The sequence below is a fragment of the Capricornis sumatraensis genome, chromosome 1, assembly GCF_032405125.1.
Source record: "Capricornis sumatraensis isolate serow.1 chromosome 1, serow.2, whole genome shotgun sequence".
NCBI classification, from domain to species: domain Eukaryota; kingdom Metazoa; phylum Chordata; class Mammalia; order Artiodactyla; family Bovidae; genus Capricornis; species Capricornis sumatraensis.
This window is the reverse complement of record NC_091069.1, coordinates 11,299,443-11,317,671: the sequence shown is the minus strand read 5'-3', so window position 1 is coordinate 11,317,671 and position 18,229 is coordinate 11,299,443. Positions and strand designations below refer to the sequence as shown.

General features: G+C 39.4%; 1 protein-coding gene across 1 annotated transcript in view; it reads right to left on the bottom strand.

Annotated features, from left to right (window-relative positions):
* NR6A1 (nuclear receptor subfamily 6 group A member 1) overlaps nucleotides 1–17,192 on the bottom strand; it is a 33,091-nt gene extending 15,899 nt beyond the window's left edge. The window contains exons 1-3 of the mRNA XM_068976510.1: nucleotides 16,940–17,192; nucleotides 7,072–7,127; nucleotides 535–689 (exon numbers count right to left, since the gene is read on the bottom strand). Coding sequence (XP_068832611.1) covers nucleotides 535–689; nucleotides 7,072–7,127; nucleotides 16,940–17,192 — 464 coding nt within the window. The remainder of the gene's footprint in view (nucleotides 1–534; nucleotides 690–7,071; nucleotides 7,128–16,939) is intronic.
* Nucleotides 17,193–18,229: the final 1,037 nt, after the last annotated feature.

Genomic DNA, 18,229 nt, shown 5'->3' with positions numbered 1-18,229 from the left:
CTTGGTGATGGTTGGTTATATTTCACACCTAACAGCTAACTTAAGATACCATTCTAGAACCAAGAGTCTTCAAAAACGGTTATTTCATGACACCAGCAAATCTGACTAACTTGAAAAGTTTTCACTGTTTCTTAAAATTTATAATGTGAAAATCTTCATTCTTGCTGAGGCAGAGAAATGATAGCTTAGTCCAATACTGTCAATTCCCACCTCCCCAAGTGAAAAAATAACCAAGAGAAAAGAGCTACAATTAAAATGTCATTCTGTTAGGTGAAGAAAGTATGGACACAAATAGTGGCTACAGCACTTTAGCAGTCTGCAAGAGAATGTCAACATTTTCAGGTCTTTAGCTAAAATGTGGCTGCAAAATGCTGCTTTGCATTATCCTGACTCCTACCCCAAAAGACTGAGGAAGCAAGAGTACAGTGGCCGAGAAAGATGGGTAGGAATACCAGCCCACCCCAGAGGCTGCTTGCTTATGAGTCCACTCTTTGAGTGACCCCCAGAGGCTGCTGGGTTTGCCTTGAAGCTCACCTGGAGGAGAGTGTAGAGCCGAGTGAGGGCTGGTTGCTCTCCGAAGCCCTGTTCCCAGGGGAACTGTGGTCGCTGTCACCATGGTTGCTCCAATGTTTGGCCTCTTCCTCAAATTCTTGCCCAGACATAATCCTTTCGATCTCTTCCTCTGATATCTTTGATAAGGTATTGATATATGTTAGACTGAATGCTCAGGATGCCCTCTGTTCCTTTTTTAGGACTGAGAACTTATTTAAACTTCATGGGGATTCCTAGAACTCTCTAGAGAGAAAACCAGATTTCCTCCCCTCCACCCCCATACTTCAGGTCTTTCTCTCATAATCTTAGGACAGCTTGGCTGCTTGCCTACCAGCACTATGGCTCACCATAGCCTTCCTTTTGCCCATTTCCCCTCCTCTCAAGCCACAAAGCCTCTAGGTTCCTCATCATTCCTCTTTGTCCTTCATCTAGTCTTTCCTACGGTTGAAACACCACTCTTCAACAGCAAACTCCTACTTGCCCTTTAAGATCCAATTCAAATGTCACCTTCGTTTTGAATCCTTCTATTACTAAGCACAGATAGACTTTTACGTCTTTCTTCTATCCACTCATATAATTCTGTGTATTTGAGACACAGAATAGCATAACAGTTAAGAGTTTGAATTTTACAGTCAAATCACCTTTGTTCTAATCCAGGTTCTGCCACTTTCTAGTTGTACCATCTTAGAGCAAGTCATATAATTATGTAAACCTAAGTTCCTTCATCTATATAGTGGAGAGAGTCACAGTAAGTATCATATAGGATTGTTGTGAGGATTAAATTAGTTAATATATTAACACATGTTTAGAAAAGAGCCTAGCAGATAGTAACTACTATAGAAGGTTGACAATGATATCTTCATTACCACTGGATAATGTATCACAAAAATATCCCCAATAAGACCTTAGACTATGACAGAATCTAGAAGAAAGCAGTACTCAAATAAATGCATGATGGATAAATGAATAAATGTCCACTTATTAAGTACTGACTATATACCTTTACACAAGTTTTCTTAGTAAGAAAGACATTTCTAAGCCTATTGAATAAAAGAAATTATAGCTCCAACAAGCAAACTGACCTGCCCATGTCTGAGCAGGAGTTTGAGGAAGAGGCCGGAGCAGCCATGTATGCAGTCCACTGCTCTAACTACAATGCCATACAGGGAGTGGACGAACATTTCTTCCATAAAGTGTTTAACCCAGGGTTGAGGTCAAGGTGGCTAAAGTCAGCACACAAAATCAGAGTGAGTGTTGAGTAGGAAGAATCAGATGAATTTTTGCTTTTTGTTCCTAAGAAAAGCCTGGGAGGACATTTTCTCCCCAAGTCTATCTGACTCAAAATTGCGTACTTCTTTGTTGCAGCAGCCTATGAGGGAACCTAGGGCTGCTCCAGTCATAAACACAGGAGACATTTAGAACTGGAAGTCAGCCAGCACAGAGGACTTGGAGGGAAAACGAGAAATGTTTACCTGGTGCTCAAGCTGAGTGATTGGTTTTAAGTAGCTTGGACTGTATATTGAATTAGAGGGTTTGTCTTTTTTTACTCAGTCACATGTAGCCAGGAAAAAAACCCCCCAAAACCAAACCAACCCAAATCTTTTTTCTTAGAAGTCTGTAGAACACAGAACATTGTTTACATTTTATGAGACACGTGAAGACAAATGGTGCCATCAAATTACAAAATATCTACTGAGGCCCTGAATGTGTAGCCTCAGTGATGGTGGTGAAAGCAAGGCCAGAACACGGAGGGCCTGAGAGTACTTGAGTTTGGTAAGAAGGGCCAGTTACGGTAAAATCACGCTGTTCCTGGCTGGACTCAGTTGGACTGTAGCACTCCCTCCCTGTGGGTCCCCTGGGACACTAAACAACCACTAATGCATTGAACAGGAGATGGGGCGTGTGGGAGTGCCTGAATCTGGGTTTAAATCTCATCCACATGTCCTATCTGGGTACTTACTGTTGAGCAAATCATTGAAGTTCTCTGAACCTTAGCTCCCTCATCAGTAAAACAGAGGTAATAACACTCCCTCTTAGCTCCTGGTTCCCTCACTAGATGCTGGAGCAAACCTCACTATCTTGCAGGTTTAAGTCAGATAGACTTGGAAGGTTAATCTAAGATAAAGTTATTAAGTGCATGAGCACAACAGGTCCTCAATAAGTGGAAATTCTATTCCTTCTAAGTACAATTAAGGACTTGGAGATAATAGCTCTCTCTTCCTAACATACCACCTAGAAACAGAAAAAGACTAAAAGGAAAATTATATGCCCAGTATCAAAACCACAAATGCAGTGACAGATGAAACAGATTTTTCGGCGCATCAGCTCCCTCAATTCTGGAGAGAACAGAGAGTCTGTAGATATAAATGACTGAAGATCCCTTGGCATGACAAAGGAACATTAGGTAATACTGAGGAAGATTTTCCATTGAGGAAATGCTTAAGAATTCTTCCCAATGGATAAACTTTCTATTGTATCTAAATATAAAAAGAACAAATACAAATAAAGACTATATGTGAAAAGCCCATAGCTAGTATCATACCCAATGGTAAAAAATGGAAAGCTTTTCCTCTAAGATCAGGATCAAGGCAAGGATGCCCACTCTTACCACATTTATTCTAGATATTACTGGAAGTCCTCGCAGAGCACTAAGCAAATTAAAAAAAAGAAAGAAAAGCCATTCAAGTTAGAAAGGAAGAAGTAAAACTATTTCTGTTCACAGAAGACATAGTCTTTCTATGTCTTAAAAATGTCACCAAAAAGCTATTAGAACTAATCAAAGAATTCAGCAAGGCTGTAGGATACAAAGCCAACATGGAAAATTAGTTGCATTTTTATATACTAACAATGAATTATCTGAAGAGAAAATTAAGAAAGCAATCTCATTTACAATAGCATTAAAAAAGAATAAAATACTTAGGAATAAACTTAACTAAGGAGGTGAAAGAAATTAAAGACACAAATAAATGGAAAGACATCCTGTGTTTATAGATTAAAAGACTTAACTTTGTTAAAAACTACATACTGTCCAAAGTGTCCTATAAATTCAATGCAATCCCTATCAAAATTCGTGGCATTTTTTCTGCAGAAAAAAAAAAATCCTGAAGTTCATATGAACCCCACACAGCCAAAGAACCCCACACAGCCAAAGAACCCCACACAGCCAAAACAATCCTGAGAAAGAACAACAAAGCTAGAGGCCTTGCATTTTCTGATTTCAAAACATATTACAGAGCTAAAGTAATCAAACAGTAAAGTGTTGGCACAGGACAGACATACAGATCCCCCAAATAAGCCCAGACATACAGTCAAAATATCTTTGACAAAGTTGCCAAGACTACACAATGGGAAAAGGAGAGTCTCTTCAACAAGTGGTGCTTGAAAAACCAGCTATCCATACGCAAAATAATGGAATTAGAGTTTTACCCACAGTATATGCAAAAAGCAACTCAATGGATTAAAGACAAACATAAAATTTTAAAAATTCCTAAAAGCAAACATAGAGAAAAAGTTTCTTGACACTGATTTTTTTTTAATTGAAGTATAGTTGATTTACAACGTTGTGTTAGTTTCAGGTTTATAGCACAGCGATTCAGTATTTTTGCAGAGTCTATTCCATTATAGGTAGAAGATAATGGGTATAATTGCCTGTGCTACAAAGTATTATCCTGTTGCTTATCTATTTTATATATAGTAGCTCGTATGTATTAATCCAATAACCCTAATTTATCAATGAATTTGTGACTATGACACCAAAGCAAAAACAGACAAATGGAATTACATTAAACTAAAGACTTCTCCAAAACAAAGTCAACAAAGCTCCAGAAAATTTTTACAAACCATATATCTGATAAAGGTTAATATTCAAAATATAAGGAGTTCCTACAACCCAACAGTCAATTAAACCAATAGGCCTGATTAAAAAATAGCAAAATACTTAATAGACATTTCCCCGAAGAAAACAAATGAATACCCAAAAGGCATATAAAAAGATGCTCTATGTCACCAATCATCAGGGAAATGCAAATCAAAGCTGTAATGAGAGATCACCTCATACCTATTTGGATGGCCAGAATCAAACAAACAACTACACAAACAAACTACACAAACAAACTCCCAAGAAAACAAGAAGTGCTGGAGAGGATGGGGAAAATTAGAACCCTGTGCACTTGGGTGGGTATATAAAATGGTGTGGTGACTACGTAAAAATAGTATGGGGGTTTCTCAAAAACTTAAAAACAGAATTACCATATGACCCAGTAATCCCACTTAGGTATTTATCCAAAAGAGTTGAAACTAGGATCTTGAAGAGATATTTGCACTCCCATGTTCATTGTAGCCAAGGCCACTGTCACTACAGCCAAGAGGTAGAAACACTCTAACTGTCCATCAGTGGATGAATAAACAAAATGTGCTATATATTACTTACAATAACCAGGCCGTGGAAGCAACCTAAATGTCCATCAACAGAGAAATGGATAAAGGTGTGGTACACAGATACATATACACAGTGGAATATTATTCAGCCATAAAAAAGAATGAAATAATGCCATCTGCAGCAACATGGATGGGACCCAGAGAGTGTCATACCGAGTGAAAGTAAGCCAAAGAAAGACAAATATCATATGATATAGCTTTGTGTGGAATCTAAAAAAATAGTACAAATGAACTTATGTAGAAAACAAACTTACGGTTACCAGGGGGATAATGGGTGGGGGAAAAATTGGGAGACTGGGACTGAGAATCTCCTACACTAGTACTTATCTATAAAATAGATAACTAAAAAGGGACCTATTTTACAGTACAGGGAACTCTACTCAACACTCAGTAATAGCCTATAATGGGAACAGAATCTAAAAAAAGAGTGGATTAATTCACTTTGTTGTACAACAGAAACACAACATTGAAAATCAACTATACTCCAATAAAAATTAAAAGCAAAAACCACAGAGCAAAAACAAAAAACCCAAAATGTGCTATATACAAAAATGGAGTATTACTCAGCTTTAAAAAGGAAGGAATCCTGTCATGTGCTACAACATGGATGAATCTTAAGGACATTATGCTAAGCGAAATAAGGCAATCACAGAAAGACAAGTGCTGCATGATTCCACTTGTATGATGTATCAAAAGTTGTCAAACTCTTAGAAGGGGAAAGTAGAATGATGGTTGTCAGGGATTGCGGGGAGGGAGAAATATGGAGTTACTATTAAAGTTTCAGTCACAAGCTTTAAAAAAAGTTCTAGAGATTTGCTATACAAAACGTGCATATAGTTGACACTACTGTATTGTACACTTAATTTGTTAGGGAGGTGTATTTCATGTTATATGTTTTTACCACCCAAAATAGAGCACATATGAATGCAGACTGAAATATATTAATTTGCAAGACATATACATGATTTGAATAAATGAATAAAAGTTTTGATTAAACAGAGACTCCAACTGAGTACATATGTATACCAGGCTCACATGACAGAAAACCCTCCCATACATCATCAGTGTATGTCTTAAGACAATTCTGAATTCCTGTCTTTCTCTCATTCCCCCACATTCAATTGGATAACTCCTACCAATTTAACCTATTAAATATTTCTTGCATCTATTCCCTTTCCTCAATCTGCACTATTACTGCCCTACTTGAAACCACAGTCTGTATCTCTTGCCTGGACTTCTGTAACATTCTCCCCCTGCCCCCTGCTTTTTTCTTGGGGGGATCACATGGTATGTGGGATCTTATCTCCCCAACTAGGGATAGAACCCACATCCCCTGCAATGGAAGCATGGAGCCTTAACCACTGGATCACGAGGGAAGTCAAATAAAACCCTTTAAACTGCTTTTTCTTTGCCACGAGTTTCACCTACCTTTAACCCAGCTCTTCAAAAACATGTCTTTCTCACTAGACTGAGTTTACAGTACAGGGAGTCTGGTAAACAGTAAGTACTACTGAGTAAATGTTTGTGGGACTGAATGTGTATTACCTTCCTCACTTTACAAATAAGGCAATGAACTTTAGGTGGAAATACCTTTAACAACATTGAATAGCTAAGTAGTCTTGCTGATTTCTGCCAGACTAACTACAACCCACAACCTTAAGCGACTGACATAAAAATCCTCTGGGAAATTCCCTGGAAGTCTAGTGGTTAGAACTCCATGCTGTCACTGTTGAGGGCCTGGGTTCAATCCCTGGTCAGGAAAGTAAGATCCCACAAGCCACGTGGGCAAAAAGTTAACAAATAAATTATCCTCTGGATGCTTCAGAACCAGAATTGGGTTCACCTTCTGTAAAAATCCTTTAAGCAAGTTGAGGCATCACAAGAACTTTAATCATTATCTTTTATATATTTAAGATTTTCAAAACACATTCATACCCAGGTTCTAAAAGCAGTTTAACAGGAATGAAAGTAAAGTTGGCTCCCCACCAGAAGCAGATAGGAGGATCAAGGTGAGCAGCTTCAGGAGCATCTGGAGGCTTCAGCTTCCAGGGTGCACCACACAGAGTAAGACCCAGAACTCACCTGGACTGGCCCAATGCTCTTATTCCGGCCTCCAGGCATGCCATCTTCTCTGATTGCTGGAAGTAAATATAAAATAGTAAGAAGCATGCCCACAAGAGACTAGGCACAAAAAGAAAACTTATTTGGCCAAAAGCACAAGGTAGTAATTGGTGAAGCTAAGATTAAAACACAGGTCTTTCTGGACCCGAAGCACATATTCTTTCCATCATAGGCAGCAGATACTTTTGGGCTTCCAAGGCACTGGATACACACACTGTATACATTCAATATGCTCAACAAACACGATGGCATTATTAGTAGTCCTACAGCTACAAATATCCCACCAGGATGATGAATTTGAAAGCCTTGATAAATTCAAGAAGGTTCAGTTCAGTTCAGTCACTCAGTCGTGTCCGACTCTTTGCAACCCCATGAATCCCAGCATGCCAGGGCTCCCTGTCCGTCACCAACTCCTACAGTTTACCCAAACTCATGTCTATCGAGTCGGTGACGCCATCCAGCCACCTCATCCTCTGTTGTCCCCTTCTCCTCCTGCCCTCAATCCCTCTCAGCATCCGTCTTTTCCAATGAGTCAACTCTTCTTATGAGGTGGCTAAAGTATTGGAGTTTCAGCTTCAGAATCAGTCCTTCCAATGAACACCTAGGACTGATCTCCTTTAGGATGGACTGGTTGGACCTCCTTGCAGTCCAAGGGACTCTCAAGAGTCTTCTCCAACAACACAGTTCAAAAGCATCAATTCTTCGGTGCTCACCTTTCTTCACAGTCCAACTCTCACATCCATACATGACCACTGGAAAAACCATAGCCTTGACTAGATGGACCTTTGTTGGCAAAGTAATGTCTCTGCTTTTGAATATGCTATCTAGGTTGGTCATAACTTTCCTTCCAAGGAGTAAGCGTCTTTTAATTTCATGGCTGCAATCACCATCTGCAGTGATTTTGGAGCCCAAAAAATAAAGTATGACACTGTTTCCACTGTTTCCCCATCTATTTCTGGAGACAAAAAGAATATTTCCATTTTTAAATACAATATTTTTACTTTCAGGTTAGGTTATCCAATCTATAAAGTCCTTAGGGCATGGTTGGTTGACTGTAAAGGTAAAGGCTCCAAGCCTAACAGTTACCTGGGATAACTGAAAGGCTGACAGGAAGTTCATTTTCCTTAAAGCAGACATCATTCTTGGTCTTAGAAGAATACACATTCCAACTTAGACAAACTTGAGTCTAAATCCTGTTTTTGCCAGGTCTGAGTAATTACAAACAAGTTTCTTCATCTCTCTGAATTTCAGTTTTACAGAAAAACAAAGAGGAATATTAGAACCTGTCTTATGGGGAATTGTGAGGGTTATAAATAATTTAGCTAAAGCTCCAAGAATAGGACTTGGCATTTCCTGGTGGCTCAGAAGGCAAAGAATCTGCCTGCCATGCAGGAGACCTGGGTTTGATCCCTGGGTTGGGAAGATCCCCTGGAGAAGGAAATGAAAACCCCACTCCAGTATTCTTGCCTGGGAAATCCCATGGACAGAGGAGCTTGGTGGGCTGCAGTCCATGGGGTTGCAAAGAGTTAGATAAGATTGAGTGACTACTTTCCACTTACGAAGTAGGAGGTAACAGTCTATTTTAAAAGGCTACTGTGAATTGGGGGCAAGAAACATATACAGCTAGATATATATTACCTAGAGACATGATGGTTGTTCTCTTTTAACCTAATTTCAAGTTCTAAACATCTTAAAATTCCTTTGCTGCTGTTTCAGGGCCAGTGACAATCTTTAGACACTTCTATTTCCAATACTGATATCTCACACATACCTTTGCTTCAGCTCACAGGTACAGAACAAAAATCTATCATTGGCAGGTATAACACTGAATATTTCTCACTTGATGTTTCACTCTCAATGTCTTGGAGGTGAGGAAGGAATTCAACATGCTTTCCTTCTTGTTTAAAGTGCCATAAATTTAAAAGATTTATATCTTACCAATTTCTTGCTCTGTTATTTAAAACCTTGTGTTGTCCCTCAACCCCACCTGGAGTAAGAAACTCATATACATGTTAGGTGTTGTCATGCGTAAAGTTAACCCATGAGTAAAGTATTATTAGTATTATCACTCCCACTGAACAAATAACTCTAATGCTCAGAAAAATATTCTCCTTTGGGTGATAGAAACTAAATATTAGAATAAAGATTTGGAGCCCAGGCTATCAGGTTAAGACCTACTTTCTTTCCACCACTATAATTTCCCAAAATGTGTGTGCATCCCACTGGAGAAACATAATTTTAGGTTGTGCATAGATAATGTCTTAATTATACACTTATCCTAATGTGCATTAAAAAAAATACTGATTTTCCATTCACTGAAGTGCTAAGAACTACTTGAAAATTCACTTTGATTTTTTAAAAAAGATAATTTAAAGAACATAAAATAAACAATAGTACTGGTTTAATCAGAGATGGTAACATTTGCTAAAATGGCATGAAACTGCCTGAAGTGTGGGCAACAACATTATGTGTCATAGTGCCTCTGTTAAAACAAAAATTTGGCTCATACTTTAAAACTTATATCATACTCAGATCTATTGATCCTCACAACAACCTTAAAAAGTATATATTAGAAGTGTGTTTTTTACATCTGTATCTCCTTTGCTACAGATGTAAAGAACAGACTTTTGGACTCAGTGGGAGAAGGCGAGGGTGGGATGATTTAAGAGAATAGCATTGAAACATGTACAATACCGTATGTAAAATAGATGGACAGTGTAAGTTCGATGCACGAAGCAGGGCACCCAAAGCTGGTGCTCTGGGACAACCCAGAAGGATGGGGTGGGGAGGGAGGTGGGAAGGGAGGTAGGAGGGGTCAGGATGGGAGGGACACACGTGTATACCTGTGGCCAATTCATGTTGCTATATGGCAAAAACCATCTCAATATTGTAAAGCAATTATCCTCCAATTAAAATAAATAAATAAATTAAAAAATAAACAGCAGTGCATGCACACACGCACACACACACACAAAGTATACATTAATATCCTATGCAGTTTAAACAAAAAGGGACTGGTTCACGGTTACTCAGTTAAGAACTGATAGAGCAGGGATTTCAATTTAGGTCTTCTTATTCTAAAGCTGTACTTGTTCCTTGATGCTACATTGAGTTAAAAGCAAGTTTTTCAGCAGGGCTGAGTCTTTCTGGTAGTGAACTTACTTAAAACAACAAAACAAAGGGCTTTTGGGTAGGATCACAGAAAGAGTTCTGCTGCACCTCTCATCTAAACCTAAGAGAATGGCATCAGCTATGGTTCTTCTATCTGCTCAAAAGAAGCACAAATATTTTTCCTGCTCTAGAATGCATTCCTCACCTGGTTAGGCGTTGGCAGCCAACCAAACCCAGAAACCAGAAAGACAGACACAAAGCTAACTACATCAAATCCCTGCTCAAAATCCACTGGGTTCATTGTGGTCTATGGGTTAATTAAATTCAAGTTCCCTGGCTTGGCATTCAAGATTCTCTGGGATCTGGTTCTTATGGGACTCTCCATTCTCATCTTATGCCATAAATGTTACATTGTACCTACAGAGAACTGTTAGTTCCTGAATATGCCATGCTGTTTTACAACACAGTTTTGCCTCTGCACATATTGTTGCCTCTATTCAGCAAGAAACTTTATAGTGGAAAATCTGATGACATCACCTTACCCAAGTGAGACCACCTGAACTAAGTGGTTCAAGGTAACATGACCAATAATAGGACAAACTTATACCATGTACTCTTTTTAATTTTTAAATTTGTATTATTTAATTTCGGCTGTGCTGGGTCATGCTGCACAGGCTTTTTCTGAGCACAGGCTCAATAGCTGTGGCACAGGAGCTTCGTTGCTCTGTGGCATGTGGGATCCTCCTGGATCAGGGATCAAACTTCTGTCTCCTGTATTGGCAGGTGGATTCTTTACCAATGAGCCACCAGGGAAGCCCATCATGCACTCCTGACAGGATGTACTAAAAGGACACAACACTGCATTTGTGGCATTCTCACCAAAACTGCATCAAGAGCAACCTAACTGAGAAAACTGACAAACCCAAACTAAGGGACAGTCTAGAGAATAAATGATTTTAGATGAGAAAAGAATAAGGAACCACTTCAGACTAAAGGTGATTAAAGAGACCTATGAACTAAACACAGTGTGTGATTTTGCACTGGCTCCTGGATTAGAAAACAGAAATTGCTACAAGGGACATTGGGGTAACTACTGAAACTTAGATAGGTCGGGCAATTAAATAATAGCATTGTTGTTGTTGTTCAGTTGCTAAGTCATTCCCTACTCTCTGCGACACCATGAACTGCAGCATGCCAGGCTTCCCTGTCCTTCACTATCTCCCTGAGTTTGCTCAAACTTACATCCATTGAGTTAGTGATACCATCCAACTATCTGTCGCTCCCTTCTCCTCTTGCTCTCAATCTTTTCCAACATTGGGGTCTTTTCCAACGAGTTGGCTCTTCACAGCAGGTGCCCAAAGTATTGGAGCTTCGATTTTAGCACCAGTTCTTTCAGTGAAAATTTAGGGTTGATTTCCTTTAGGATGGACTGGATTGATCTCCTTGCAGTCCAAGGGACTCTCAAAGAGTCTTCTCCAGCACCACAGTTCCAAGGCATCAATTCTTCAGTGCTCAGCCTTCTTTATGGTCCAACTCTCATATCCATACATGACTACTAAAAAAACCATAGCTTTGACTATAGGGATGACTTGTCAGCAAGTGATGGCTCTGCTTTTTAACACACGGTGCAGATTTGTCATAGCTTTTCTTCCAAACAGCAAGCATCTTTTAATTTCATATTAATAGTATTATGTCATGTTAAATCTCCTGATTTTGATAACAGTGCTGTAATTATGTGAGAAGTGAAGGGGAATGAATCTTCAACTTACTCTCAAATAGTTAATAATACACATTAAGGAAGAGTGACAGAAGCAGGAGTCATTTTTACAAAGCTCTTTAAGTTTCTAAGGAGTTTGAGCTTCTTTTCCTTCACGATTTCTGCTCAAATATTTTCTCTCCCTCATAGTACTCCATGTTTCTCCTGGTCCAGTGACATGGCAATGCCACAGCATCACTATCTCACAATGTCCTACAAACACCAACCTCCTCCAAGAAGGTTGACTTGGAGGACTTTTGAACTAGTTATCTAGCAAGTTATGAGACAACAAAGCTAAGGGAATTTTATATTTCCACAAAACTACTTAACTGATATGAATTTCCCATGCGGCTCAGTGTAGTTTCCTCTTGCCTGTAATGATTTTAACAATATTCCCCTCACCCATCTTCCTATCCGGTCTCCCCTATCCCTGACCAACCATACTCAATTCATCAAACCAGGAAGCATCCTACACCAAAAGGGATGTAAGAGAAAAGTAAGACTTGGTCACAACCCTTGAAAGGATCACTCAGTAATGGGGAGAACAGACAAAGAGCACAAGGTGATCATTACTATGCAGAGGGCAAAAGTGGGTTACAGAAGTTCAAGAAGGTCATCAGGTGAGTGGGAAGTGGTGTCAAAGAAGGCTTCTTAGAAGATGTTACAAATAAAAACTGAGTGAATAAGTCAGGTGAAGAAAAAGGGGGTAGAATATTCCAGGAAGATAAAACCAAATGTGCAAAGCTGCCAAAACATGAAACATCCTTGAGTTCTTAAGAGAACTGCATATGTGGGAAGAGCACATAATTCTTCCCCCTATATGGAGGGGAGGAAAGGGATGCCAGAGGAGTCTTGAAAATTATTCTGAGGACTCCTGACTTTACCTAAAGACTGCAAGATGTGTGAGGAAAATGTGTATTGGGGGCACTCAGGTAGTAGTGGGGATGAAAAGAAAGGATCCAGCCTCTACTTCCCACCGTTATTTAAATCTCCCTCATTGACTTGTTAATTAATTTCCTGACCAGCCAATTTTGAGTTCTGAAAAGATATCTTTGTCAAAGATGGGGGACAGAGACTGAGGGTACACATGGCAGCTGTATTTTTTAATAGTTAATCTTTAAAATTTGAGGCCAAGTTTAGATTTATAGAACAATGGTAAAAATAATAGAGAATTTCCATATACTCCTCACCCAGCTTTCACTTCTGTAAACTAAGCTTACATAGCCACAGACCATTCATCAGAACTAGAAAATTAACTTTGGCACAACACTATTCACCAAAGACTTTATTCAGATTTTCCTAGTTCTACTAATATCCTTTTCCTGTTTCAGAATCCAACCCAGGATCTCACAATGTATGTAGTTGTCATGCTTCCAGAGTCTCCTCCAGTCTGTGACAGCTTCTTAGTCTTTATCTTTTATGACCTTGACACTTTTGGAGACTTTTGTAGAATGCCAGTTATTTTGAAGAATATTGCTCGATTTGGGCTTTGGGGAATGAACCTCTCCATCTCTGTGTGTGTACATGTGCACCTGTGCTCTTCTTAGTGATCATATTGGTGATACATGATGTCCATGTAAACACATTCATGTTACTCTTGATCTCTTGGCTAAAGGATATCTGTCAGAATTCTCTACTGAAAAGTACTATTTTTCTCTTTGTAAATGCTAAATATTCTGAGACTTCTAAATACTCTGATTCTGTTTAAATCTACGGCCTCTAATTTTAGCATCCATCAGTAGATCTTGCCTATAGCAACTACTGCGGTGCTCTAATGGTGACTGTCCATCTCTCTTATTTTCTCTACACTTACTAATTAGAATTCTTCAGTAAGGAAGAACCATCATTCCTCTATTTACTCAGTAAGTTTTATCAGTATGAACTCATGGATATTTTATTCTTTGGATTATAAACTAACATATATCTATATCTATAGCACATTCTAACTTTTTGGCACCACAAGATGCTCCAGACTCATCTTATATATTCCCTGCCTCAGTCCTAAAGTCAACCAGTTCTCCAGGGAGTCCTGATTCCTTTTACTGATATTAAGAAACCAAGGCGTGGATACTAGGTGTGCTCATTACTCTTGGGGTTGTAACTGCTTCTAGCCCTTCACAATGCCTAGAGTCAGGCAATATATGTATATATATATAATTCATGTATCTACATACATAACTATTTTTTTAAATCTATCTAAACATGAATCCATGTTACAACAACCTCTGAGTCTAATCTAGCATCAGAGGTTTCATTCTAGCCTTCCTCTTTCCTTATTTATAACTTCTTTCCATGTTGTGAGAAACTCAACTCTCATTATCAACAATGTATTTACTTATGTGTTCAACCCTAGTATACAAAGTAGTGAAAGAATTTCTAAACCATAACCTTGAGAGAATCAAATTTATAAATCAGAGTGCTTTGTTTGTATATAGTTCTTTTTGTCTTTAATTTTAATAGTATACAGTCAAAATGCTATTTCCCAAGGCTAGCTCTTTTCTTCTTCATTCTTTTCAATGAGCCTTTGTGATTTCTTTTCATTACTAGTTAGATTTATTTGCCATAGCCTACAGTTTATTTCCTCCCCCTTCAATAATGGTTGCTCAAAACAATATATGCAGTAAAATTCACTTCTTTTGCGGTGTTCAGTTCTATAGGTTTTGACAAGATACATAAAATTATGTGTCAAACACCATAGTTCTATTGCCCCCAAAATACTCCAATGGCAACTGCAATTTTAATTCTGCTTTCTCAGCACCAACCAGTAGGTGGCAGGGTTTCTCTCTGAGACAAAGCCTTCACTGTGCAACTGAGCCTGCCTGCTTGGCATGCAAATAAACCTAGGAAGGCAGCTTTACATCCCTCACACCTCCTGTGTCATTTTCTCCTAGATATGGTTAGACGATTTCTGTGGGTAAGCTTCTTCTTCTCTGAAACAGGCAAATTTGGCTGGAAGCCTCAGAATCTTAACACACTGAATAAACAAGATGGTTCATCAGAAAACAGTCAAGGAAAAAGAAAAAAAAGAAAACAGTCAAGAAGGCAACCCATAAACATGCTCTGATAAAACTCAATGAAGGCATGGCTTCCCTGGTGGGTGGCTCAGATGATAAAGAATCTGCCTGCAATGCAGGAGACTCAGGTTCAATCCCTAGGTCAGGAAGATCCCCTGGAGAAGAGTATGGCAACCCACTCCAGTATTCTTGCCTGGGAAATCCTACAGAGGAGCCTGGCGGGCTATAGTCCATGGGGTTGCGAAGAGTCGGAGATGACTGAGCGACTAACGGTCCCACTCTCTCTCTCAATGACAGCAACAAAGGAAGATGAGAAAACTAGAGACCAAAATCAAATTAGATAAATATGAGACAGATGAATGACCAGACTCTCTTTTCAAGACATTACTTGTTTGGTATTGGGGAATTTCTATAGGAGTAAACTGACAGTGGGGACAGGAGAGGATTTTCAGGGAGAGGGAAGACCCCATGGACCAGCATTTCCTGCATTAGCCAGTGAATTCTTCACCACTGAGCCACCTGGGAAGCCCGTATCTCTCACCTTTCTTCGTAATAGGCAAGTTTACAATTTTAAAAACATACACAATTTAAAAAACCAGTCTGAAGGATATCTGAGTGTATCTACAAAACCAAAAGTTGAACAATTCATTAAATCTGACTAATCCCCACCCCATACTACTACTGTGAGCTCCTAATACCTTGCTGAGTATTCTATATACACTGTCATATTTAACCCTCTAGAGAGCTCTGAAAGTTTTATCATATCATTATAAAGGTAAAGATTATTGAGCATAGAGACATAAAACAAACTGTCCAAGGTCACATATCTAGTCTGTCACCAACTTCTGCCTCCTGAGTCTGGGCTCTTTTACTGAACTACATTGCACCACTCTCCATCCTCCATGAGAATACTCCTAGAGTTCTGACACTGGCTCTCTCTTCTGTATCCAAGTTCTCTCTCTGGGTGATTTCTACCCACTAACAAAACTTTACTACCTCTATGCCAACAGCTCCACAAACTTCTACTGGTAGGCAGGGCTTGTCACCTCAGTTCCAATCCAATTTATATATCCAACTTCCTTAGTAGACATCTATGGGTGTCCTTCTCAGGTACTTCAAATTTAGCACCATCCAACTTCCTTAGTAGACATCTATGGGTGTCCTTCTCAGGTACTTCAAATTTAGCACCTACAAAGGTCAACATTTTGCCCCACTCTTTATTAATTAATTTACTATGAATTTGAATCTTCAGTTTCAATTTCTAGTAAGGCCAAATATGCAGTATGTCACCAATTCCTACGAGGTGAGCTTCTCCTACATCTCCCCATCCATGCCATCACTTTCCCCTTCCCTTTCTTCTGGACCCTTCTAAAAACTTTCTAGGTGGTTTTTCTGCTTCCATCAGCTCAATTCATTCTTCAAAGCTGCCCTCCAGGCCAACTTCCTTAGAATATTGGTTTATCTGTGCCATTTTAGGCTAGTGGCTCTTGGAAAACTTGCCAAATAAATCCCCAATTCTTCACCAACTTGGATGCAGATTTCTGGGCATGTCTAACCTGAGTATGCCATGATTCTACCAAACAGAATGATAACACATTCAGGGGACCTACAGCCTTTTTGTCTTTTCATATAAAATTCCTACTTCTTTTCATTATGCCCTGAAAAAACTAGTGGAGTATCTTAATCCTAGTTATTAGCACCTGATTGTTGATTGGGGTCTTGCCACATGGAGCCTGTGCATTCCTTTTCACAGGACCCTTAATGCCTCATCAGTCTTTTACCCACCTAATCTGGGAGATCCTTGTAGGCAGATTATGAGTACATACACAGTACAATGCCTAGTATACAGTGTAGGCGTAGGAAACGTCTAACTCCAAGGCTTACTAGCTGACACTGAAGATAAAATGATGGGTAAAGGGTGGGCAGTAGAGCTGCAAGCACCACTTACCCTTTCGGTTCATCCCCATCTGGAGGCATTTGAGCAGGCGGCAGTACTGGCACCTGTTCCTCTGCTTCCGAGACATGACACAGTTCTTGTCACGACTGCACCGGTATACCCGCTTGTTGCAAATGCTCCGCTTGAAAAACCCTTTGCAGCCCTCACAGGAGATGATTCCATAGTGTAAGCCTGTGGCACGGTCGCCACAAATAAGACAGGTTCGTTGTTCAGCGCGATCATCTGGAACAGAAACTGAACACATGAAAGTTAGAACATAGTGGAAATGATGACTTTAAGCCTGCAGTTCTGAAAGAAGCAACCCTGGGTAGATCCTGAACATAACCTTCTCCAGGCTAACTGGCAGAGGTGGCATCTTGCTGTAGGAACAGACTCCTTCATCTACCTGTAGATTCCACAAACAAAGCCTAACTGAAAAAAGAACTCATGTTCTCTGAGTTTCATCATCACTTAAGAGTATCCAAATCAGAAATGTGGAAGGCTTCTCCCTCTCCCTTACTTTCTTTAGTGGTAGCCTACCACTTCTACCCTGTAGGAAGGTGGTAAGGATTACTTATCATGTATCTAAGTGTCCAGCATATGGTATACACCCAATAAATGACAGTTATAATCATTAACCAGTGAAGAAGCTTCCATGCTCAACTATACCTCAATTAAAACAAAAAACAGAAAAAAAGAAACCTCCTGGAAAGATTCTGATCAGAGGCCAAGGCAGAAGACCAGAGATTTGAACTGCACTCAGTAGTAAGCAAGGTATAAGGACACAGCCCTCAAAATTAAAGATCCTTAGTTGTACCCTAGTTCTGGCACTTAGCAGGTAGGTGAACTTGGGCAAATTAACTCAGAGCTGTTTCTCTCATCTGTAAAATGGGGATTTTACTGTCATCTATATAACATAGATAAAATACTAAAGCACAGTTATTTTATAAAACACTGTGCATTTTTATAAAATACTCGCATATATATTTATATATATTGAGTTTATATTATATAAAATACTCGAGCACAGTATATGGTGCCTGGGCTACCATAGACAGTTAATGAAGAGAAGAGAAGTCGCTCAGTCGTGTCCAACTTTTTGCGACCCCATGGACTGTAGCCTACCAGGCTCCTCCCTCCATGGGATTCTCCAGGCAAGAGTACTGGAGTGGGTTGCCATTTCCTTCTCCAGGGGATCTTCCCGACCTAGGGATCGAACCCTGGTCTCCTGCATTCCAGGCAGACACTTTAACCTCTGAGCCAGATAGCTATTATTTTCATTATCATCCAAACAGGTTCACA